The sequence below is a fragment of the Copadichromis virginalis genome, linkage group LG8 (genome assembly GCF_057382275.1).
Source record: "Copadichromis virginalis isolate Kocher_CV1m ecotype Utaka linkage group LG8, C_Virginalis_male_GT1.1, whole genome shotgun sequence".
Classification (NCBI taxonomy): Eukaryota; Metazoa; Chordata; class Actinopteri; order Cichliformes; family Cichlidae; genus Copadichromis; species Copadichromis virginalis.
Window position 1 is genome coordinate 287,535 of NC_140625.1, and position 20,626 is coordinate 308,160.

At 41.4% G+C, this 20,626-nt stretch overlaps 1 protein-coding gene across 2 annotated transcripts in view; it reads left to right on the top strand.

Annotated features, from left to right (window-relative positions):
- exoc6 (exocyst complex component 6) overlaps window positions 1–20,626 on the top strand; it is a 62,329-nt gene that overhangs the window by 16,243 nt on the left and 25,460 nt on the right. For both annotated transcript variants that reach the window (XM_085465328.1, XM_085465329.1), the window contains exons 2-12: window positions 5,492–5,663; window positions 10,188–10,235; window positions 10,374–10,464; window positions 14,730–14,775; window positions 16,488–16,541; window positions 16,739–16,889; window positions 16,977–17,135; window positions 18,023–18,091; window positions 18,903–18,986; window positions 19,618–19,664; window positions 19,796–19,916. In XM_085465328.1, the coding sequence (XP_085321454.1) occupies window positions 5,492–5,663; window positions 10,188–10,235; window positions 10,374–10,464; window positions 14,730–14,775; window positions 16,488–16,541; window positions 16,739–16,889; window positions 16,977–17,135; window positions 18,023–18,091; window positions 18,903–18,986; window positions 19,618–19,664; window positions 19,796–19,916 (1,042 nt within the window). The remainder of the gene's footprint in view (window positions 1–5,491; window positions 5,664–10,187; window positions 10,236–10,373; window positions 10,465–14,729; window positions 14,776–16,487; window positions 16,542–16,738; window positions 16,890–16,976; window positions 17,136–18,022; window positions 18,092–18,902; window positions 18,987–19,617; window positions 19,665–19,795; window positions 19,917–20,626) is intronic.

Genomic DNA, 20,626 nt, shown 5'->3' on the forward strand with positions numbered 1-20,626 from the left:
TGATGTGGCGCTGTGTAAATTAAATTGACTTGAATCTTCTGTTTCAGTCTGTTATTATACACTTAAGTGCTACTACTTATTCCTGTGTTGTTCAGGATTTTGCAAAGCTTCAGACAACGGGTCGACTATTAAACTGGTTTAGGCGATTTTGATAGTCGATGTAATCGCGGCAGCCGTAAACTGTCACATGTCAGTTGGCTGATCTTTCTCCATTGTTCCATGGCAGATGGTGATATACAGTGGGGCAAAAAAGTATTTAGTCAGCCACCGATTGTGCAAGTTCCCCCACTTAAAATGATGACAGAGGTCAGTAATTTGCACCAGAGGTACACTTCAACTGTGAGAGACAGAATGTGGAAAAAAAATCCATGAATCCACATGGTAGGATTTGTAAAGAATTTATTCGTAAATCAGGGTGGAAAATAAGTATTTGGTCACCTCAAACAAGGAAAATCTCTGGCTCTCACAGACCTGTAACGTCTTCTGTAAGAAGCTTTTCTGTCCCCCACTCGTTACCTGTATGAATGGCACCTGTTTGAACTCATCATCTGTATAAAAGACACCTGTCCACAGCCTCAAACAGTCAGACTCCAAACTCCGCCATGGCCAAGACCAAAGAGCTTTCGAAGGACACCAGGAAAAGTATTGTAGACCTGCACCAGACTGGGAAGAGTGAATCTACAATAGGCAAGCAGCTTGGTGTGAAAAAATCAACTGTGGGAGCAATCATCAGAAAATGGAAGACATACAAGACCACTGATAATCTCCCTCCATCTGGGGCTCCACGCAAGATCTCATCCCGTGGGGTCAAAATGATCATGAGAACGGTGAGCAAAGATCCCAGAACCACACGGGGGGACCTGGTGAATGACCTGCAGAGAGCTGGGACCAAAGTAACAAAGGTCACCATCAGTAACACACTACAACGGCAGGGAATCAAATCCCGCAGTGCCAGACGTGTTCCGCTGCTGAAGCCAGTGCATGTCCAGGCCCGTCTGAAGTTTGCCAGAGAGCACATGGATGATACAGCAGAGGATTGGGAGAATGTCATGTGGTCAGATGAAACCAAAGTAGAACTTTTTGGTATAAACTCAACTCGTCGTGTTTGGAGGAAGAAGAATACTGAGTTGCATCCCAAGAACACCATACCTACTGTGAAGCATGGGGGTGGAAACATCATGCTATGGGGCTGTTTTTCTGCCAAGGGGACAGGACGACTGATCCGTGTTAAGGACAGAATGAATGGGGCCATGTATCGTGAGATTTTGAGCCAAAACCTCCTTCCATCAGTGAGAACTTTGAAGATGAAACGAGGCTGGGTCTTCCAACATGACAATGATCCAAAACACACCGCCCGGGCAACAAAGGAGTGGCTCCGTAAGAAGCATTTGAAAGTCCTGGAGTGGCCTAGCCAGTCTCCAGACTTCAACCCCATAGAAAATCTGTGGCGGGAGTTGAAAGTCCGTGTTGCTCGGGGACAGCCCCAAAACATCACTGCTCTCGAGAAGATCTGCATGGAGGAATGGGCCAAAATACCAGCTACTGTGTGTGCAAACCTGGTAAAGACCTATAGTAAACGTTTGACCTCTGTTATTGCCAACAAAGGTTATGTTACAAAGTATTGAGTTGTATTTTTGTTATTGACCAAATACTTATTTTCCACCCTGATTTACGAATAAATTCTTTACAAATCCTACCATGTGGATTCATGGATTTTTTTTTCACATTCTGTCTCTCACAGTTGAAGTGTACCTCTGGTGCAAATTACTGACCTCTGTCATCATTTGAAGTGGGGGAACTTGCACAATCGGTGGCTGACTAAATACTTTTTTGCCCCACTGTATTGTGGGGAGCAGCATGAGTCTCATTATAGTGAGACAGCTGGATACAAACCCTACACGATCACTTGGATTAAATTAGACTGAAAGTTGTTGATTAAAATTTCTAAATGGTTTTTTAAGAAACTGTAGCACTTAATATAGCAAAAAGCCATCAGACTGTTGTTATCCTGGCTCTGTGGAAAGCAGATAAACAGCTCAGGTCTTCATAAGAAAAGCACCTAAATGTGAATCTGTGACAGTTGCTGCAATTATCAAATTCAAATCCTTGGATGAAATGGATCAAGTTTCATTTAAAATGATGGATGTCTGTGTCCAGATCAGTATCTGACTGCAGTTTGCTTTTGCTGAAGATAATTTTCGTTGTTGCGTTGCTTTTTTTGGCACAGCTGCAGCTTTGCTTCATGGCCGATGTTGCAATGCCATAAATTTCAAGCTTAATTTGAATACATGTTTATCACACTTACAAATAAGCCCAGCGGAGACAAGTCACGGATGAAAGGCTAAATGCAGTTTTTTATCCATCAGAGATATTTGATTGATTTGCTGATGGGAAGTTTTTGACAGATGTTTAAATACTGTTACAGTTACTTCTCAAGGCAACGTAGACCCGGGTGAGGTGGCTTCAAAATAATATTGCATTATATCAAGGTGTTTTTGTGCAAGCAGTACTTTGAGCAGTAGGGTTTAAGGATCATTATTTAATTTTTACCACAACATGTACTAATATAATGTCCTGTCAGATAGCCTTGTTGGACTGGACTGGTTCTTTTATACCTGAGCCCTCACAATGCTTTACGCACCTTTCCTTTCATACAGTCCCAATCAAAAGTTTAAGATCACTTAAGAAATGTCAAAAATCACATTTTGATCTTTTTGATTGAGCTTCAACATGCAACAAGAAGAAATGGGAGTGAGACAAAACACTTTTTGAGCATGCAGTTTACTGAAAACAGTGCTTACACTGAAACAGGCTGTTTTACAGCTGATCAAAAGCTTAGTACCACGTGCGCTGGCAAAGGTCGGCAGCCTATTAGCCTGGGACTAATAAAGGTTATCTTAACTAATCTTATCTTTACAAGGCCAAATCTGTGCAAAAATGTGGATTCAGTATACATATGTGCATAGAAGTATTTACCAGGGAAATTCAATTAAAAACAGGTTCAAAGTATTCCTTGTTTTTATTGGAAATATGGAAAAATCTAAAAGCTAAGAACTGTATGTGTCAAAGATAATAAACCCTACAACTGTGAGAAAATGTTTTTGGCAGAATGAGCTGGAGTAACTTCCTGTCACATTATTTAAGGCTTCCATGAGACTCTTCTCATCTTTGCCTCACTGCAGTTTGTTATCTACACAGATTCTTTCTCAGCACGTCATGGACTGGTGTTTGTCTTGGCGTGCAGTGTAAACTGTGGGAGCCTTTATACACAGGTGTGTGGTTTTCTAAACAATGGCAGTTCATGTTGCTGCAGGTTGACAGTAGTTTTGCAGAACAATTATTATTTGAGGTCTTGGTGATTCGCAATTCATGGAGTAATTCGGATTTCCACTCAGTATGTGTGTATACACCTCTCTGCATTTAATCTCTGTCTCTTCCACAGCATGTCTTTATCCTGTCTTCCTTCTCTCACCCCAAATGGTCACAGCAGATGGCCCCGCCCCTCCCTGAGCCTGGTTCTGCTGGAGGTTTCTTCCTGTTAAAAGGGAGTTTTTCCTTCCCACTGTCACCAAAGTGCTGCTCATAGGGGGTCATATGATTGTTGGGTTTGTCTCTGTATGTATTATTGTACGGTCTACCTTACAATATAAAGCACCTTGAGGTGACTGTTGTTGTGACTTGAGTGAGTCACTGGTAGGTTCACAACAATACTCATGCTATTCCTCTTCAGTGTCACTAGATGGCGTAGTAATTCCATTAAATGGAAGGTTATGCCAGTATTGTAGGCTGGGATGTAGCTGCTCGGCCATGAAACTCTCCACCAAGTGAAGTTTAGAGGTCTGTAGCGATCGACCTCTCTGCACTATGCACCTCCCTTTGTGATTTCACGTGGCCTACCACTTTGTGGCTGAGTTGCTGTCATTTCTATTTGCTTCCACTTCATTATAATACCTCTAACAGTTGACTGTGGAATATTTAGTGAGGAAATTTCACAGCTGTACTTGTTGCACATGTGGCATCCTGTCGACTTCACTGAGCTCCGGAGAGTGCCCCACATTTCTCTCACAAGTGTTTGTAGAAGCATTCTGCATGGCTATTATCACTCCTGGTTCAGGAAAGATCAGAAACATACAATACTTTGTAGTTGCCTTGTTATGTTCCTGATCTCTTCCTCGTAATTATTTTTACAAATGATGCAGTTGTGCTCATGCTAGATTTTCATACAAAGGCTGAAATAATTCAGTTTATTTGTCAAAACATGTCATAGAAAAGTATGTATGACATGTTTACATTCACCATGTACAGTAACAAAAACTGATCAGTGCAAGAAGCAATCAGGAAACGTTTATTTCATTAAAGGAAAGCTGACTGCCCGTTAAAACAAATGTGAAATATTCTGTATGTTCTGAAATGGAAAGTTCTACACCTGTTGCAGTATTGTTACTCCAGCTCTTTGTGCTTTCTTTGGATTGTTACCTTGAGCTCCCACTCTGTTGTTTTTGGTCCCACTGTGTTTTAGTCTACCGATGAGAAGTATATAAGAGAAGCCAGGTGCTAAAAAATAACCCTTAGACTCAAACGTTAGAACAGGCTTCTCCCCGCAGCACGCCGTGTAAAAAATACAAAGAAAACGGCGCCGTTACAACTTATGTCTAAAACTGTATCGTTTCATGCGTCGGTTAAAACACTCGACTCCAGCTACACGACGCCCAGCTGGAAACACTTCACACAAGTCGAGCTGCCCGAGATTCACAGACTTTACAGAAAATGTTACATTTTTGTGATTTATATCGTTATCGGACGATAGATGTCTTATATCGGGATATGAGATTCTGGACATATCGCACAGCCCTTGTCCAGAGCCAGCATTTACAGGGAGGCTCCTAATGTTTCATGAAGGATGAAGGAATCTAATCTGTATCAGCTTTGATACAGTACTAACACTCTGCTTTAGGTGTCTCTTGGTACATCTGACTGATAAGATGGGAATTTAAATTCCAATAATATACAAATATATACTTCTAAGGATATAAATAAAAATGGAATAGCAGCAAATCAGTGCACCTATTTATGTAGATATGGTCAAGATGACCAGTGTGTAAAAATCCAACATTGTTTGTAATTTCAGCTCACGTTTGAACAAAAAGACAGAAGCTGAAAGATGAGCGGCTCTGTTGACCTGAGAAGGCTGTGCAGGTCTTATCATTTTATGTGAGTTTTGTCAGTGAACGAGTACAATTTTTCAATTAAAACCGTGAAAAGTTTGCATTTATTGGTTAGTGGAGAGAGACCGGGGTTTGAGCACATGCAGCACAGGGCCACTGATCAGACTCGCACCGCTGCGTTTCAGCCATGTGGTCGCCTGCTCACCCACTGAGCTAAACTGGCACACACATAAGAAAGGGTTGTTTGTTTTTTCATTTTTCTGTTCATGTTTTATCCTCTTTCTTCTGCTGTTTGTTAAACTGTTACCCATCTACTCCTCTTTCAGGTCTATTTATGATGACCAACCCAATGCCCACAAGCGCTTCATGGAAAAGCTTGATGCCAGGATCAGGAATCATGACCGTGAGATTGAAAAGATGTGCAATTTTCACCACCAAGGGTTTGTGGATGCCATCACAGAGCTCCTCAAAGTCCGTGCTGATGCAGAAAAACTGATGGTAAGAGAGATTACATTAAACATAACTAGCGACACCTAGAGGTGATAGTAAGAGAGTTCGCTTTTATTATACATTGGCTTTTTAATTTAACAGTGGGTGTGTGAACTCCTGCTTTGTGAAGAAGAGAAAATTACAGCAGGTTTTTTTGGGATTATTGGTAATCTGACAGTGCTCAATGATCTGAATCATAAACCTTCCTACTGGATTCAGTGAAGCTGTGATCACAAATGCCTCAGCACAGTCTGTGACTTCAGATCCAGGCTAACGTTCCCAGTTCTTTCTTGGATTTCATTTAGAAAATTCTGACCAACGTGATGGTTTGGTTCGGAGTTATTTATTGTCACATGCGAAAGTTGAGGCTCTGGTGTGAAATTTATGGTTTTCAGGGTTTTTATCGGTTCTATGATTATTTTTATCGTTTTTATCGTTAACTCTGTTTCTCTGGGTCTTTTCCTGTGTGTTATGAATAAATCTTTTTTTTTTTTGGTACCAGTCCTGGTTTTATTTTGTTGTATTTATCTGCGACACCTTAAAGGCCGGCCTGTGGAAATATTGTCGGACATAAACTGGTCCGTGGCGCAAAAAGGTTGGAGAGCTCTGGTCTAATCAAGTTTTTCAATTTTAAAGTTTCGGTTTTGATAAACAGCCAGCTCTGGCCTAGCCCTTTTATGTTTTTGCTACCTGCAGGCTCATCCCACTGATAGTCAGACTTGAAAGGCACTATCTTGGACTGCAGCTGGGAACAGTAGTCCCTGTATTGCTTTATGTGTAAAAGCTGGGAGCTGCAGCACACTGCAAATAACATGCTGAGCTCACTGAGGCTGCAGTCCCAGGCAGGTAAGTTGAAGTCTGTCTTTGGGACGGCTTACCTCTAAACTTTCGTCTCACTCTTAGGTTTACCAGGTGTTTCTGGCCCAGGAGACCCAAGCTCTGTTCCAAAAGCCATCCTCCTTGTTGGCTGTAACTGTCAATGTCTCTATTTTTCACCTGTTTCTTTGCTGCCAAATATCACACACTGCATATAAGGAATGGCTGTAGATTGCTACATGTAGTAGGGGTGGAGGAAAAAATCGATACTATGTAGTATCGTGATATTTTGTTTGCTAATAATGTATCGATACAGCGACAGCAGAAATCGATATTTTGTTACAAAAAAGGTTTTGGTGCTCTGACTTCAGAGCATGTTGATCCTTTTTCTGAGCAAGAATCCTGACACTGTCCAAATGTGTTTAACTGTTTTTTGGCAGCAATAAACATGACAGTTTACTTATTTTAATTTAAGACATGTTTTATTTTAATTACGTTTAAAACTTTTTTATTTAATGTAAAATTATATTTTGTTTTAATTTACTTTCAAATTCTTCAGTTGCTGAAGGGGCTCCATAGTTTTCATAAATTGCATAGTTCAGAATAGCTATAATTGTACCAGATGGTTGCATTCAGTTAAGTTGGACTAGACTGTAATACAAACCGTTCAGTTTGTCAACAATAAAACTGAAATGAGAGAAAGACTGAGTGTGAGACTTTGATATTAGATAAAATGAATATTGATAAAGTTTACCTTTATGTACAGAATCTGAATATCGCAAAATATTTTTAAAAATTGCAATAATATCGTATCGTGGGATGTATGGTGATTCCCACTTCTAACATGTAGTGAGGTCACCTACTTTTTGTGGACTCTGCATTTAAGACTCAACATTAGACTTTTGGCCACATTAGTCATGTCATGGTATCATGTTAGTTTTGGAGCTAGTGAGCATATTTAGAGGTGGTGCTGTGCTCCGTTATCAGCTAAGGTTAGTGAGCTGCATTCCCAAACTGTATGGGTGCAAAGCACAGACACATATCTGCTAATTAATACAAAGTAACAGACTAAAATATCAGAATTTCACTTATCCACACCAAATCAACATCTTGGGCAGTCTTTACCATACAACAAGACAACAAAGCATACATATTTATATTTGTGTGTTGGTGTGTGTTTCAATTAATTATTCATATATTACTAAATAATACAACACAAAATTATACAGGGCGTTGTTGGGATGCTACTATGGAAGTAATCCCTGAAGATGGAGTTGCATAAAGAGGATGTGGGACTTATGGATACATCGAAACCCAAAATCTGGACTAACCGCAAAACAGCTAGTAGCTCAGTGTTTCAACATCCTTAAGAAGCAACTGCTAACACAACTAGAGATTTAGGAAGGACGGCACAAATGCTACGGCAAAGGGGAGCCAGGACATCAGGTCAGGGAGGAGATAGCATCTCTACACTCTCAGATTCCCTCCTAAGAAGTACAGTAAGTTGGACATACCTGAGGCCTTGGAAACTGCCAAGCAAAGACTCGCAGTATCTCATTGGCAGGGGAACAATATGAGAACAGCCCTACCAAAGCTGGAGTCAGAGCAATACTGGAGGATTATATGGGACAAGGATGCAACACACATATGGTTGGTGGAGCTAAGAGCAAACTCCAGTAACCTCCCTGAACAGGCCTCAGTTACCATCGCACTGTCAGACATCTAAGAAAGTCTCAAGTATGAAGAGTTGGACAGCATCAATTCCTGATATGAGTCATGTCAGGAAATTGGCTAAAGAAGCTAACTGCTCTCCATGAGTGTCGCACAAATGAACTAGCTACTAAAAGATTAGACACACCAAGGATGGCTAATTGAAGACTGGACAGTCGTGATCACCCAAGGATCTTCAGAAGGGACCCATCCAACTACCGGTCAATGACCTTCCTCAGACCCAAAACATGAAAGCTCCTATCAGTCATCATAGCAGCTAAGACAAACAGGCACATGGTTCAAAACATGAGCAGGACCCGGAAGGGAATAAGCAGAAACACTGAATGGGGCCAAACACCAGTCATTCAAGACTGACAAACTGAAGAACCTGAGCACTGCCTTGATTGATTATAAGAAAGCATACAACTCAGTGCATCACACATGGATCCTGGAATGCCTAGAACTTCATCAGCAATTCAATGGGGGCAACTTCAAGCCAGTTACACAATCAGCATGAAGTGCAGGATTATTCAAAGAGATGAACCCTCTCAGCCAGGACATCAACAAGACTACGAAATAGAGGAAATGCTAGCTATCTCCCACTCATCACATGGATGACATCAAGCTATATGCCAGGAGTGAATGAGGCATTCACTTGTTCATTCATATCACTAGGACCTACAGCAGTGACTTTGAAATGTCATTCAGCTGAATGGGAAGAAAAAGATCCAGACAGTCAACACCTGCTGGTTGTCAGATACCTGGTGGGATAATCAAGTGGCCACAGGAATAGGAATAGACGGGCAATCGTGGCTCAAGAGTTGGGAGTTCGCCTTGTAATCGGAAGGTTGCCGGTTCGACCCCCGTCTCGGACAGTCTCGGTCGTTGTGTCCTTGGGCAAGACGCTTCACTCGTTGCCTACTGGTGGTGGTCAGAGGGCCCGGTGGCGCCAGTGTCCGGCAGCCTCGCCTCTGTCAGTGCGCCCCAGGGTGGCTGTGGCTACAATGTAGCTGCCATCACCAGTGTGTGACTGTGTGTGTGAATGGGTGGATGACTGAATGTGTAAAGCGCTAGAATTGAAAGGTTTGTCACTGAATCTGTGAGAAAGACCCTGTCACAAGCCATTAAACTCCGTGAAAGGCCCAGTGCACAGTCGATAGGCTCAGTTCTCCACGGCCTAGTTAATGGACATGGACAATGAGCTGATTACAAGGCTGAGCAGCTGTAGAAAGGGAAAAGAGAGGGCAAGAAGAGATGAGCAGAATAGACATGCAACACCAAGTATGCCAGAACCAACACTGAAGTATTCATAAAATGCATATTGAATATATCACCAATTTTCTAGGTAAATGTATTTCTACAGGTGGTATTGGTGTTAGATTCTCACAGGATGTCAGTAAAAAGCCATCCAATCCACTCATGCAAAGAAATCAATCAACAGATGTCCATAAATGATGTGTAATAATGAGAAATGACACGAGGAGAAAGTATTAAAAACGCTTACTACAATTTGTTGAATACTTTGTACAAAAGCCTTTGTTGGTCAGAATGATTCTGCACAGTCTTAAAATCCTGAATGCTTCGTGGGCCCCTTCTATGAACTTTCATCTTCATCATCCTCGTAGATGACAGCAGATATTTATCAAGAATGTCTTGGTACATTTTTCCATTCATCCTTCCTGCAATTATTTGAAATGTCCCAGTGCCGTACACAGAAAAACAGTCCCACGCCATGATGTTCCCGCCTCCAACCTCACTGTTGGTATGGTGTTTTTGGGGTGAGGCTGTTTGACCTCCATACATGGTGTGTATTATGGCTATTATAGAGGTATGTATGCTCATCTTGAGGAAGGAAGCATGTCACCCAGTGTAGCTCCCCAGAGTTTGTGTACAGAGGAGCTCTTTTAAACATGATGGATTATGTGGAATTATAAAATCTTGTGGAAGATCAATGGTAAAATGATTTAAAGTTATGTAAATTATTAAACTTGTGTCTTTTTTCCAAAGGGTCAAGTGACAGACACTAATCGAAGACTACAAGATGCAGGCAGGGAGGTACGTCCATGCTGTTCCCCTGTGAAGAAATCTGCATGTACATTTACTGCAAAGAGAGTTCCCTATAAGACATGACTGTACTTAATCCCAGTGGTGCCCTCTTTTTCACTGTCTCCAACACTGCGTTCTCTCCCACAGGTGACAGCTCAGACAGAGGAGGTGATTCGCTGTCGGGTCCAGCAGAGGAACATGGCGACCACTGTGGAGAAACTCCAACTCTGTATACCAGGTACTAATGCTGCCTCTGCTTCAGTGAGAAAGATTTTGTTGTTCAGTTTTGAACAGTGTTATCCAGCTGGCTGACCTCAGGAGTCTTTATATATATATATTAGGGGTGCAACGATACACAAAATTCACGGTTCGGTTCGGTTCGGTTCGATACTTTGGTGTCACGGTTCGATATTTTTTCGATACAAAAAAATGTTCATGCCTTTTTAATTTGTCATTTATTAAAATTATAAATATATATTTTAACTCAAAAGTACAGTTTTTAAATTTAACCCTAACCCTTGTGCGCGTTTTTTATTTTGACAGCGAATGCGCACCTGCGGACACTTATGTGCAGCCCTGGTTATTTAGCTCGTCATATTGCAGCCACAGAAATTATTTTGTCCATGAAACCATAAAGCTGCACTTTCTTTTTGCCTTATAGTCTGATTTATCATAACTTCTCCGTTTTGTGGTAAGCTTTTCTTTGGCTGTCACTTCTTCACCCTGACCTGTCTTATTTGGCTCAGCAGAACTAAAATATATATCCTGCTGCTTTTACACACTCACTCACATAAGCTCAGCGATTCTCTGCGCGATCAACCTCTCACATGTTTAAGCTTGCTGCGGGAGATTTCACTTGTCATTTTTGCATAGTAAGCTAACGATTAATAAGACGATGTCAGAGGAATTGGTGCACAAATTATCATCACTCACAGATCAGTGCTGTCGCTCTCTATACACAGTTCGCGTGATTGCAAAGTGAAAGCAAAAAAACAAGCGCAAATTCAAACGCGACTTCAATATGTCACATATTGACAGTGGCTCACCGATGCCAATGACATAATTACCCAGCTACATTTCTGAAAGAATGCAAAAGCATTGATATATATTTTTCTTCCTACAATAGCCCGACGGGCAGGGAAGAGATAGATTTTGGTAGCCCAACTGAAAAAGTCGCTAGCTCCAGGACGTCAGGCTAGCGATATTGCAAGCCCTGTATCTGATTGAGGAATCACTCATCTTTGGAAAAGAGAGTTTATTACAGAGAAATGTCTCTTTCCAAAATAAAAGCTATACTATCCGCTTCTTCTGGGCTATATTCTCAGCAGCATAAGGAGAATCATGTGCTAACAGCTGTCTAAATGACTCGGCTAAAGTTAGTAGCATGCTTGTTGTTTTTGTCTTTGCACTAGGATGATGTCGGCGTAAATGTGCAGTCATATTCGTTGTGTTCCCACTAGTGCTTTCAGGTTAATCTCGTTGAAATGACCTTAACGCCACAACACGGCAAATCTCCGTTAACGAGCTACCGCCGATCGCCCCGTGCATGGGGCTAGACGGCCAACACGTTAACGAGCTAACTGCGCTAACACACTAGCTCCCACCCATGTAATTGAGCATTGCGTGGCACATCCAACACACTGTTTTACTTTAGTCCATGACTCGCTTACCTTCAGGGTCATACGTCACATGAAAACCAAAATAATTCCAAACGCCAGATCTGAATGAGGGTGGGGGAGGTCCATGTTGCAAGGAGAGCTTAACTTCTGTCTTGCTAGCTTGCCCTGCGCTCTTCCTTCTGACGATGCTGTCTGTGTTGAGCGCTCAGTGGATCTGCGCTCGACAGTGCAGCCTAGGCGGAGTAGTCGAACGCAGATTCACTGAGCGCTCAACACAGACAGCATCGTCAGAAGGAAAGTTGATAAAATAAATTACAAATGTTGTATTGTTCGATACATATGCGTACCGAACCGAAAGCACTGTATCGAACGGTTCAATATCGATACGAATATCGTTGCACCCCTAATATATATATATATATATATATATATATATATATATATATATATATATATATATATATATATATATATATATATCATAGTTTGAGTATGAGCTGTCACAACACTGTTTCCACTGCTACATGTGATTCCTTATATAAAGGAATGGAGATGTGGCATGATGCAGACTGGATGCAGATTGAATGAAGACTGGATGCAGACTGAATGCAGATTGAATGCAGATTGAATGCAGACTGCATGCAGACTGAATGCAGATTGAATGCAGACTGAATGCAGACTGGTTGCAGATTGAATGCAGACTGGATGCAGATTGGATGCAGACTGGATGCAGATTGAATGCAGTGAATGCAGACTGGATGCAGACTGGATGCAGATTGAATGCAGACTGGATGCAGACTGGATGCAGACTGGATGCATATTGAATGCAGTGAATGCAGATTGAATGCAGACTGGATGCAGTGAATGCAGACTGGATGCAGTGAATGCAGACTGGATGCAGATTGAATGCAGACCGGATGCAGACTGAATGCAGATTGGATGCAGACTAGATGCAGATTGAATGCAGACTGAATGCAGACTGGTTGCAGATTGAATGAAGACTGGATGCAGACTGAATTCAGACTGGATGCAGATTGAATGCAGACTGGATGCAGACTGAATGCAGACTGGATGCAGATTGAATGCAGACTGGATGCAGATTGAACGCAGACTGAATGCAGACTGAATGCAGACTGGATGCAGACTGAATGCAGACTGGATGCAGACTGAATGCAGACTGGATGCAGACTGGATGCAGATTGAATGCAGACTGGATGCAGATTGAATGCAGACTGGATGCAGACTGAATGCAGACTGGATGCAGATTGAATGCAGGCTGAATGCAGACTGGATGCAGATTGAATGCAGACTGAATGCAGACTGGATGCAGATTGAATGCAGACTGAATGCAGACTGGATGCAGATTGAATGCAGACTGGATGCAGATTGAATGCAGACTGGATGCAGATTGAATACAGACTGGATGCAGATTGAATGCAGACTGGATGTAGTGAATGCAGACTGGATGCAGATTGCATAAGCCTGCTGGTTTAGATTTTGTCTTTAATAACATGCATGCAATGTTAGAATAATATAGGTCAGTGCACATTCCATGAATACGCGGTTGTTTTTTGTGCAGGATAAAATATTTATATCCAAATATTAGTGAATGAGTTCAGTGAACATCTACCAAAAAACATTTAGAATCAACTCAGGCTGCTTATTGCTTGTTGAAGCTATTGATTATTTTAGTAATTGCATAATCTATTGATTATTCTATCGATTAATCAAGTAATCAGATAAGAAATACTTTTCTCTCATTAATGAGTCATGTTGTGAACTTTTACTACATACATCATCTGTCAAAGTCAATAATATGAGATATATATGAAACCTAAACCAAGGCATAAACTCTGAGTGTTAGTGGCCCATTTACATTTCTCTTGGCTTGTAAAAATGCTTTTATTTTTAAATATTAATGCTGTTAATTAAAACAAAATATTTCAAATTCAATCTGAAAAATATTATGGAAGTCTTAAAATGAACATGGTCTAGTACCCCCCATGCCCCCCTTTAGACTCACCCCTGTTCGCTGCAGGTATCACTTCCATGTAAAATACCGTTCGTTAGCTTATGCAGCAAGCTGTAACATTTAAACTTGGTGTCAGACTAAGTAATCAGTTCATCTGCATATTTTAATTCAACTTCTGGAGGATTACTGCAGATTTTTCTCTATGTAAAAGGGTTTATTTGTACGCTGCTTCTAAAAACGTTTGTTTTGCAGGTCTGTTTTCAGTTCTGTGGTGACAGTGGCACGCTACAGAGCTGTGCGTTAAACGAAGCATCAAAGCAAAGAATTGTGTCAAGAAATTTTTATAATCATATAATTATTTAAATTACTTGATGAATCGTTGCAGCCCTAGTTCAGTTACATTTGATCCTCTGAAAATGAGAGAATATAGATAAAAATGGCTTTAACTCATAAGCAGTTAATTCAATACTTAGTTTTAGACTCCTTGAAGTAAAGCTAAAAATCTGCACTTCAGTCACATCTGTAGTTTATAATCCACTGTGGTGAGTTTTGTAAAATTCCTCACTGACTCTTTATCAGTGTGTGGATACTGAGTCAGTTTGTTTAGACTTTAATCTTGCGTCCTGTGACTGCCTCCAGCCTTCCCAGCGTCATAAGCTGAAGAAGCTGATTATAACCTTAGTTTTTGGGTATCAAGTAAAAATTATTTATGCATGCTTTTATCTGGCATGTGTAATATTGGAACTTGTATAGCACCTAAGCTGCTGCAACAGTGTGGAGGTCTGCAGTGCAGTGGAGCCTACTGGTAACTAAACATGTTATCACTGTAAATGTGATGTGTGATGAGCAAAACTGACTGAAATGTGTGAACTATCAAACTAATCCTGCTTCCTGTCATTGCTCCCTTTGCAGTGCTAGAAATGTACAGCAAGTTAAAGGAGCAGCTGGAATCCAAAAGGTAACCATCATAAAGCATTTCACCACAGTGTGACCTTGTTTACAGTTTTAAGTCTTTCTTTGGCAATAAAATCACAAGTAGAGAGCGATAAATACAATCAACTCGATACATCATGGTCCAATCATTTAAACACAGCTGTGTGTTGTAGTTTCACCTGATGTGTCACTGGTAAAGATAAATAAATAAAGATAAAGACATGTCAGAAAAAGATGTTATCAATGCAGGATGTAGTAGTTCCTTTTTGTTAGCAGCCTGTCAGAGCACAGGGTGTACACACCTGCTGTGGGTTAGAGGTGGACTGACGTCTCAGTTATGGTCAGACGGGGACATCGTGGTGCGTCAGCTTTTATGTTACCAGCAGAGACCCTGTGACAGTGACATATGATCACATGACATGCTAACTGGTTAAAACTGGGCTGCCAAGATGTAGGAAATAGTCAGCTTTACATTCATTCTTGCATACGTAGTGACAGTGTGGCCTGGAATAAGTTTAGAGTTTATAAAGACTCTCAAAAGTTGAGTTTGTTATCATAAATCAATCTGGGAAGCCTTAAAACTGTAACAAGTTAGCTAGCTTGTAACTGTGACCTTCTTGCCAGCAAATTAAACATGTGATTATCGACTGATTAATTGACATGTTGTTGTATTTGCATTCCTTTTCTCTCTCTGTCACTTCCTGTCTGCGACACCCTGCCAACACCATGCCGAAACCAAGCCTGAACCTTCCAAAATAAGATTCAGGAAGTCATCCTTTATTGTTAATTCTGAACATTTCTAATTTCTCTTTCCAGTTTAAAATCTCACCGACTTTTCAGCTCATGTTCTGCTAGCTTGTCTAAACTTTACAAGCCTGTCTCTGTAAAGAGGGGAGGGGTGTTCACTTTGGACAGGAAATATTGACCCTTTCTTGTTCATTACCATGTACCAATTAAGAGACTGGAAGGAAGTGCCCTTGCTCACAGGAAGGCCCCCCTTGCTGCTGCTCTGTCACGGCTTAGCAGGGGTGGGTTTAAAAAAAAGATTTCCTGATTCAAAACGATTTTAATTTGCTGCACCCGACGGCACGTACGCACACACGCCATCAGTGCTGAAAGCTGTCGTCCTGGCACTTTCTCCTTCCTCCTGACAGCGTTTACAGTTGATGAGTGTCTTCTGTTCATTTGTGTACAATACAGTTTGAACCACCAATTAGATCCATTAGATCAATTAGATCATGCTTATCAGCATCATAATGGGAGCTCAGCACGCTGACCGTTCACTGAACTCTTGTCATTTGTGCCCAGAATTAAAAAAACACAAATACTTTGTGGTTACAGAATAGACAATAAAAAGAAAATACCAAATATAGATGTACAGTGTATGTACATGCAGATATAGGTCATACTTTGTTGTTATTTATTATTTACTATCATTATATTGGGATGGGTGTTTCCCTCAGACATTTACTGTTGGCCCTGGGCTCAGTGGAGGGGTTACAGTATATAGTTCAGATGGCCTGAAAGCACCGGGGGTCCCCCAGGTGTAGCTGGAGGATCTGAGGCTTTCTTACTGTGTATTCATTTGACAACAGAAACAGTGTTTTCTTAGTTTAATCATTCCTTGTGTTGCTACTAAGTTTCCAAGTCCATTTGAAGATTTAATGTTAAATGGTTCTAATAAGTAGCAGTAGTTCGGAGTTGTTATTACTAATGCTGTGCTGTTTACGTCTACAGATATTATGCCGCACTAAAAACCATGGAGCAGTTGGAGAAGGTCTATATCCCAAGGTAGGATCAGACGAAGGCTGCTGAAAGAATGTCACAGTAATGTTGGCTCGACATGAGAAGCTAACAGGTGTCAGACTGTTAGTCTGCCAGCTGTTGCACTGCACTGCTTTTTAAAATGTATTTCTTTATTGATTTTTTGAATGAATGTTGGATCGGACTGCTTTTCTTTTTTCATAGTTCTGATGTATCCCTTGCAGGGTCAGTCAGTACAGGTTCTGTCAGATCATGGCTGAAAATCTGCCCAGACTGAGAGAGGAGATCAAAGACATCTCCATGTCAGACCTCAAAGACTTCCTGGAGAGCATTCGAAAGCATTCAGACAAGGTTGGAGAGACTGCCATGAGACAGGTATAGAGCTTTTTCCTTTTTAAATAATTCAGGTCATAGCAGGGAAAAAATAAGTCAAATTGCTGACGTGTGTGTTTTTGTCTTCAGGCACAGCAGCATAGGACCTTTAACAGTGCAGTAGCCAAGCAGGCCAGTATGGGCCACTACATCAAGCCCGTGTACTCTCTCAATGAGCGAACTCATGCTCACACTCCCAACGGCCTGCTGATGGATGATGACACTGGAGATGATGAGGCTGATGAAGAGGTGAGATAAGACGTGTGTGTAGCTGACGTGGCGGTGATGATCAGATACTGATGTCTTTTAAAGAACCATGGCTGACAGCATAAAGATACAAAATTAACTTTTTTCCAATGCAAATCTTTTTTTTTCATAAAAGAAGAGATTATGAAAGTTTCCACTGTTACAGGATCGTCTTTTCCTTAAACGACTGAAAGTAAAGTGCTTTGCTTCTGGACAGAGATACAAATAATAAACTTGAGTACGTCCACCTTTACTTACCAAATAAAAGCAGATTCATCTAACAAAACAAACTCAGGTACATGTATATACTTATATAATTTTTAAATTCAGCAGGTAACAGTGCATCGACCCTCTTTTTTTTTTTACTGTTAATTTTCCTTCGTACTGCTGTGATGTGCAGCTCTGCTCCATGTGAGGCTAACCCACAGGTGAACGCCTGAGATTCTGCTGCCTGGCTGCTCAATCGTTCTTCCTTCTTCTCTAGTTTTCTGTTATTATATTTTCATCAGACATAACAAATGTCATTAGTTACAGAGTGATCCATTTGTCATGCTGCATAATCAGGAATTCTGTAACTAAGTTTCTATAATTACATAAGACAGTTTTGTAAGCAGGTCACCTGCTAAGGTTCGTGGTTCGATCCCTGGCTGCTCAAGTCTGCGTGCCATAATGATTCCCAGTTGCTCTCCAATGCATCCATCAGAGTATGAATGTATGTGAAGCTCTATGTTAAATAGAAAGCACATAGCAAAACGTGCTTCTGTGAATGGCTGAATGAGGCACTGTGTAAATCACTTTGAGTGCTCAGAGCAGGAACGAGTCCATTTACCATGACCAAATAACCAGCATATGAAGAAGCAGTTAAAAACATTCCATTTGTGTTCTTACAGATTCTTACAGCTCAGGATCTGGTGGACTTCTCGCCCGTCTACAGGTGTCTACACATCTATACTGTGTTGGTAGGTGTCTGTGGCGAAAGCTAATAACTAATGCTATCCATTGGTCTGCCTTATTTCTCTGTTCATTGGATTTTGATTATCTAATGACAGCTATGCTAATTAAGTGGAATCAAGGTTATAGTGCTAACATCCAACGTTACCCCTGAAATACAGCACAGCTGTTTCATGATCAGCTCCAATGCTTGTGATTACATCAGAGTCTCAGCTCTCCTCTCTGGGTCACCTAAGATCTGTTTATTACCTAAGCCCCATGAAGCCCAGAGCAGGTAAAAAGGACGGGGATTCAGACACAGGAAGGTGAAGTGTGGACCCAAACGCAGACAACGAAGATGAAGGTGGATGTTGAATAGAAAGCGAGCCTTTATTTTAGCGAACACAACAACAAACAAAAGCAAAGGACGACTACATGAAACCTGACAGAACAAAGGAAAACACACGCCATACATACACAGAGGATAATGAGGAAATAGGAAACAGGAGGGGAACGCAGCCGAGACTAATCAGGCATGACGAGACGGGGAGGAGAGCAAAGCTATAAACGCTAACAGGACACGGGACTGTCAAAGTAAAACAGGAAATACGTGAACATAGAGACAAGGATGACTGTAGGTAACACAAGGGACCTAACAACAAAACACAACAACTAGAAATCACCAAAACACTAAAGAAGCAAGAAATACAAACTAAAAGCCACCGAGTCTCCAGACCCAGGACCAGGACAGTCTGGGATTTGATAGTACCTGAGTGTTCTGGTTTGTAACATCATGTATCATAGTTAATTGATCTATGTCTGTATTCTGTGTGTGTGCAGGGTGACCGAGAAACATTTGAGAACTACTACAGGAAACAGAGGAAAAAACAGGCCCGGCTAGTTCTGCAGCCGCAGGCTAACATGGTGAGCAACACAAGCGCTTAAACATACGTGTAAAGCATATGAATGAAATTCAGACAAGCGCTCGGGGGGTTTTCAGTGGGCCTTTCATTGTGACTACATGGCACTAAACACAGTCTGCCTTGTATTAATTTTTCCTAGAACCTGTGTATTTCTTACTATGACTAAATAGATTACTCACAGATCGTACAGCAGCTGCGATCCAGCTCTGGCAAAGCTTAGAAAACCATGACTGTTACTGTTTTTTCAGGGGGGAAATAAACAGCTGTACTTTGTATTTAAAAAGTTATAAAGGATGTTTTAAAGTTTTAGGATAACATCAGGAAAAAGCAAAACAGCCCCAGAGCAAGATGCTACCACCAGCATGCTCGGTGCACAGATAGGCGGCACCATCTCAGTCCATATCTTTACTATGGAGAGTGGTGCTGGTTCATCAGCTTCCAGGTCCCAGCAGGCTTGAGCCTCGGTGGTTCCTGGGATGAAGTCACAAAGCAAAAGCCATGTCAGACAAGAGCTGCAGAAATACAACTTTTAACTTATTTTTTCTCCCTCCTATTTCAATATTTGCCTTACTGGTGACTGTTACGTTTGCATCTGTATTAACATGGCTTTGTGTCTATTTGTGTGTGTTTAGCATGAGACAGTGGAAGGCTACAGAAGATACTTCAATCAGATTGTGGGGTAAGATGTTCCTTTCAAATGCTCATCTGGCTGTTTTGTTTCACTGTGAACCTAAATCTGTGTGTGTGTGTGTGTGTGTGTGTGTGTGTGTGTGTGTGTGTGTGTGTGTGTGTGTGTGTGTGTGTGGTCAGGTTCTTTGTTGTAGAGGACCATATCCTCCATGCCACTCAAGGGCTGGTGACCAGAGCTTATACTGATGAACTGTGGAACATGGCGCTGTCCAAGATCATCGCTGTACTCCGGACACACTCTGTAGGAGCACACACACACACACACACACACACACACACACACACACACACACACACACACACACACACACACACACACTTCTAATGTCTGCAGGGCATTGACTGTGAATGGAAAAGATGCTGTTGAGAGTTAATAGAAATGATAGTTCCTTCATTCAGTGGATGATACACCCCTCACAGGTCAGCACACCCACAAACACACTAATGATGTCACTATTAAGAGCAGAGGTCAAAACACACATACACATGCAGGCAAAGAGGAGGCCATTGTGACCTTAATGAGAGACAGATTGCAACAATAACAGCAGATAAAGAAGGCATATTCCTGCCCGCTGGAGCCCTGTCAGTTGTAAATGACCCCGAGGATTATGCTAACAGGCTGGAGAATAGGCCGCACAGCATGGGTGAGAAGACTAACAAAGACCTGGTGTCCTCTGTGCCCCTCTGCTGTGCTCTGACAAAAGCAAGTCCACATTGTCGGGCTCCTGCACTTACAGCGAGTGCATGGTCAGCTAAAAGTAACAAGGCTGCATCAGATTGTTTAAAAAAAAAGCAAAACTAAGACATGCAGATGATATACTTAATGAGTAAAATTCTCCCAGTGCGGGTTAAATAAATACAATATGCTTTCAATAGACAACAAGTCTGAGTGCTGAGTGTCCAGTCTCAGGCTGTGTTCATATACAGCTGTGCTGCTCTCAGGGTGATAAA